The sequence below is a fragment of the Sinocyclocheilus grahami genome, unplaced genomic scaffold, assembly GCF_001515645.1.
Source record: "Sinocyclocheilus grahami isolate Dianchi unplaced genomic scaffold, SAMN03320097.WGS_v1.1 scaffold2286.1, whole genome shotgun sequence".
NCBI classification, from domain to species: Eukaryota; Metazoa; Chordata; class Actinopteri; order Cypriniformes; family Cyprinidae; genus Sinocyclocheilus; species Sinocyclocheilus grahami.
The window spans coordinates 27828-31875 of record NW_015507465.1 but is presented as its reverse complement, the minus strand read 5'-3'; the positions used below and the strand labels follow the sequence as shown (position 1 = coordinate 31875).

Genomic DNA, 4048 nt, shown 5'->3' with positions numbered 1-4048 from the left:
TATATAAACTTTATTCTTTTTTATTTTTACAGTGTGGTTATATAAATTTTCAAATTGACCCGAAGGAGAGGATTAGGGACACTTTACACATTTTTTTTTACACCCTCAAAAACTCATATAATCTAGTCAATCATTCTTTTATTTATTCAATTATTTACTTATTACTTTATAAATTGTCATGAATTAAATTGGTCTGATTCTGTAAATCACATTGTTTTTGCAGAATATGCAGTCAATTAACATGTTTCTAAATTATTAAATTTTCTATGCCGGCTTTCCCAATAAAATCATTGATGGTGGGGGCACTATCAACACCTAAGAGCACCCATTTTTATATTCTGTCACTTACTTTCTTTCCTACTGTACATTTTATAAAGTAGGCTAATGTTGACCTATTTACTTTCAGATACGATGTTGCCATGAATGTACATTGAACCAGAAATGTAGAATGGTTTACAGTAAAAGGAATCTGAATCATAAAAAACAATGGATTTCATATTGTCTATTCTTTTGTATGCAGGTAGAACTGAAACATAAATTAGTGCAGTTTTTCCTAATTCCTTCAATTGTTAGCTCAAGCATTAGAGACTGGTGTTTTTATGTTTGTTTGTTTGTTTTTTCATTGTTTTCACAAATTTTTTTTGCCATGAATATGAAACTAAACCCAACCTGCATTCTTGAATAAAACACTATGAATAAAAGTTAGTACTGTGTGCCATATCATATAAAATATCACTATGGAAACCAATCCTTCCCAAGCACAGACAGAAACACAATAATGGTTATTATGTAAAGAACCAAGAAGGTCACATCTGTCATTCTTGACACGCTGGTCCAGCACAGAGATGCATTTTCTTGTTGGTTTTGTTGAGTTCCAGCCAGATACTCAGTTAAAATCTGCTTCAGAAGGTCCAGAGTACAAGATTGTTCTTCATTCTGATCTCTGACTGAGCCTTGAGGGCTCTGCAGGGATCTTATAGCATCTGTAAGACAAAACATGGCTCTGGATTAACACTATATTTCTTTCTACTGTATTTCTTCTGTGTAAACCTACCAGCAGTTGTGGTTTCTATTGATGCTGCTGATCTCTTCTCTGCTCCTCTGGCCATCAGAAAATTCACAAGGATGGTCTCCAGAATGCTGATGCCAATTAGACTGAAAATCACACTGCAGTAAATCCCTGTGAAGACAGCAGTATGACTGCAACAGGTAAATGCCTCTGAAATAACACCTTGATGGATTATACCAGTGGTTTTCAATCCTTGTCCCACCCACCGCTTTACACATTTTGTATGTCTCTCTTATCTGACACACTCAGTTCAGTGCATGGAGCAGAGATTGTCTTACTATTGGGAGATGAGAGGCTCTGTATTACTGACTATTGGAGAAAGTATAATGGTCAACTTGGATCACGTGTGCCTTAAAGGGGACCTATTATGCCCCTTTTTACAAGATGCAAAATAAGTCTCTGATGTCCCCAGGGTGTGTATGTTAAGTTTTAGCTCAAAAACCCCACAGATAATTTTTTATAGCTTGTTAAAGTTGGCACTTTTAGGGTATGAGCCAAAACGCGCAGTTTTTGTGTTTGTCCCTTTAAATGCAAATGAGCTGCATCCTGTGTCCTCAGCGGCTCAGATGGAGGGAGTCTATGGAGACTCCTATATTCGTTGGTGCATCCCAAAACACAACACTTGTAATGCTTGTTTGGGGCTGAAATTGTATATCTCCAGCAGCTACAGCAAGAAAACAGTAATGGCAGACTGCTGCTTCTCACTCAGGGCTGTGTCTATGCTAATAGGGCAGAGAGTGACTCAAATGGGCGGGACTTTTTCCCTTCAGTGACGTGTACATAGGGAGAATCTGAAACCGCTCGTTTGCAGAGACTGTTTATTATTTATTGGGATTATTAAAAAAAATGAGTGGGTGGATTTTTACCATTATAGGCTGGTTGTTTTCACACACTGCAGCCACACAACTGTGTTCAAACGCCTTATACAGAATATTTTTTGCATAATAGGTCCCTTTTAATAACCAATCACATTACAGTCTTGACATCATTGAATTTCAGTCCGAGTTGTGTGACACTCAATCGCCGTTTACGGATACCATAGGAATGAATGACAAGTGCCGTAAACTGAATCCCACCTGTCGCAAAAAGTCAGTGACTTCTCTTATAAAACAGCATTTTTTTTTCAGTGTAAACTCTGAAAATAGTTCAATCCAAAAGTATTGTTCAGTGTAAAACATATTGAAGATTAACCGATAGGCTGTTGATTCATTAAATGATAAGCTGTTTCCTCGAAAAATCTGTTTATTCAGTGTAGTGAAGACTCTCCTCCATTGACATCCATTAAAAAAAAAAAACAGCCTCTGGTCTCCTTTACCACGTACTGCCAAAACGGAAGCATTTGCATTAGCCGTTACGCTTTTTTGGCAAAAGGTTGCATGCAGGCTTGCCTTCTAGTGGCTTTGCATGGAGCTCTCTCCTAATGAGCTTATGATCTGAATCAGGTGTGTTAAATAAGGTAGACACACAAAATGTGCAGGGGGGTTCTCAACTCTGGCCCTGATGTCCACTTTGCTGCAGGGTTAAGCTCCAACCTTAAAGTCTGTGTAAAGTAATAATAAATATATGTTCTGAGCTTGTCACACCACAGAAAAATGATAAAGCCGAATTTTGGTTTTGATACCTTATTTTATTTGCTTGGTGTTTTAATTATTATTTTTTTTAATCATTCTTATTTGGCTGGGTGGTTAATAACACACCTGAACAAGCCTGAATCACAATGAATCACCTGAATCAGGTGTGTTAAAATAAGGAAGACATTCAAAATGTGCAGAGCAGTGGTACCCCAGTGGTCTGTAGCACAAGGCCGGTTTCAGGTTTTACCCAGTTAAGTTCACATTTAGTTTGAGCAAACTTTAATTTTTCGGGCTCAAGAAGGCGGGTTGGTTTTTAGCGGGTTTCGTCGCCATGGTAACTTACGCTACACGGCTACCCTGCTCCGGAGCAGGTTTTATTCTGTGTTAGAGATCACAAACCCAAACTGGACCAATCATCTGTGAGCAAAGTAACATATATCTGATGCAATGAAGCCACTCCCCCATATCTCTCACTCCAAATTAAAGCAGTTTACAGTCAAAGAATTTTAAAGACAAAAAGTCTTTAAATGTAAAATGTAAAATGTATATACATATATAAGCTATTTACTGTATACAGGCTATACACACACATACATATACTGTAGATAAGCTTTACTATATCCAACTTTTAAAATGCATAGACATATTTTCTTTCTGCTGCCAAACTTTTGCTGCAGCAGAAGTGTTTATTCCTGCCTTGTAAATGCATTTACATTTATTACATTTTTAATAAGGACATCTCTTAATCTTCAGCGCTGACTCGTGAGAAATGAAACCGTTAAACTGACGCTCTCCACGTTCCGTGTGATTGGCTGTTTGCTGCACACATCACACTTTCATCAAAGTTGACAGAGAACGTTTATATCTAGCTTTGTGAGCACCTTGGGCCTGTACCATGATGGTGGCTGAACAAACTCGGGGTTACAGGATTCGTTTTGAGTTGACAAAACCAAACCAGTCCAATCCGGCTTTGTTGGTACCATGAAGCTGATCATCAACTTTCTCTGCCAACTCAGGCTTGATCCTGAGTTAATGGAGCATGTGCACATGAAAGAGTGACATCAGTAATGAACGGCCAATCACATGCCTTGAAACTGTGATTCACTTCTCATGAGAGAGTCAGTGCCATTTACTACCAAAGATTAAAAGGCTGAACAATATGAAGAATTTAAACACATTTACAAGATGAAACTATCTATCCACGAAAGAGGAAAACTTAAAGAAAACATCTTGCCATATAAGTGCAAGTAAAAGTTAGTTAGTTTATAGAGTTGATAATATTTATAGGTATAAAAACACTTAAAAATCTAAGCTCATATGTAGTCATGCTTAAAGTTATTGATTCTAAAACTTATTTATATTGCATATTATCTATGTTTATATTAATTTAAAATAAAAGCTTAAT

At 37.1% G+C, this 4048-nt stretch overlaps 1 protein-coding gene across 1 annotated transcript in view; it reads right to left on the bottom strand.

Annotated features, from left to right (window-relative positions):
- LOC107574616 (neuronal acetylcholine receptor subunit beta-3-like) overlaps positions 1-4048 on the bottom strand; it is a 36583-nt gene that overhangs the window by 8467 nt on the left and 24068 nt on the right. The window contains exon 8 of the mRNA XM_016261059.1: positions 1055-1180. Coding sequence (XP_016116545.1) covers positions 1055-1180 — 126 coding nt within the window. The remainder of the gene's footprint in view (positions 1-1054; positions 1181-4048) is intronic.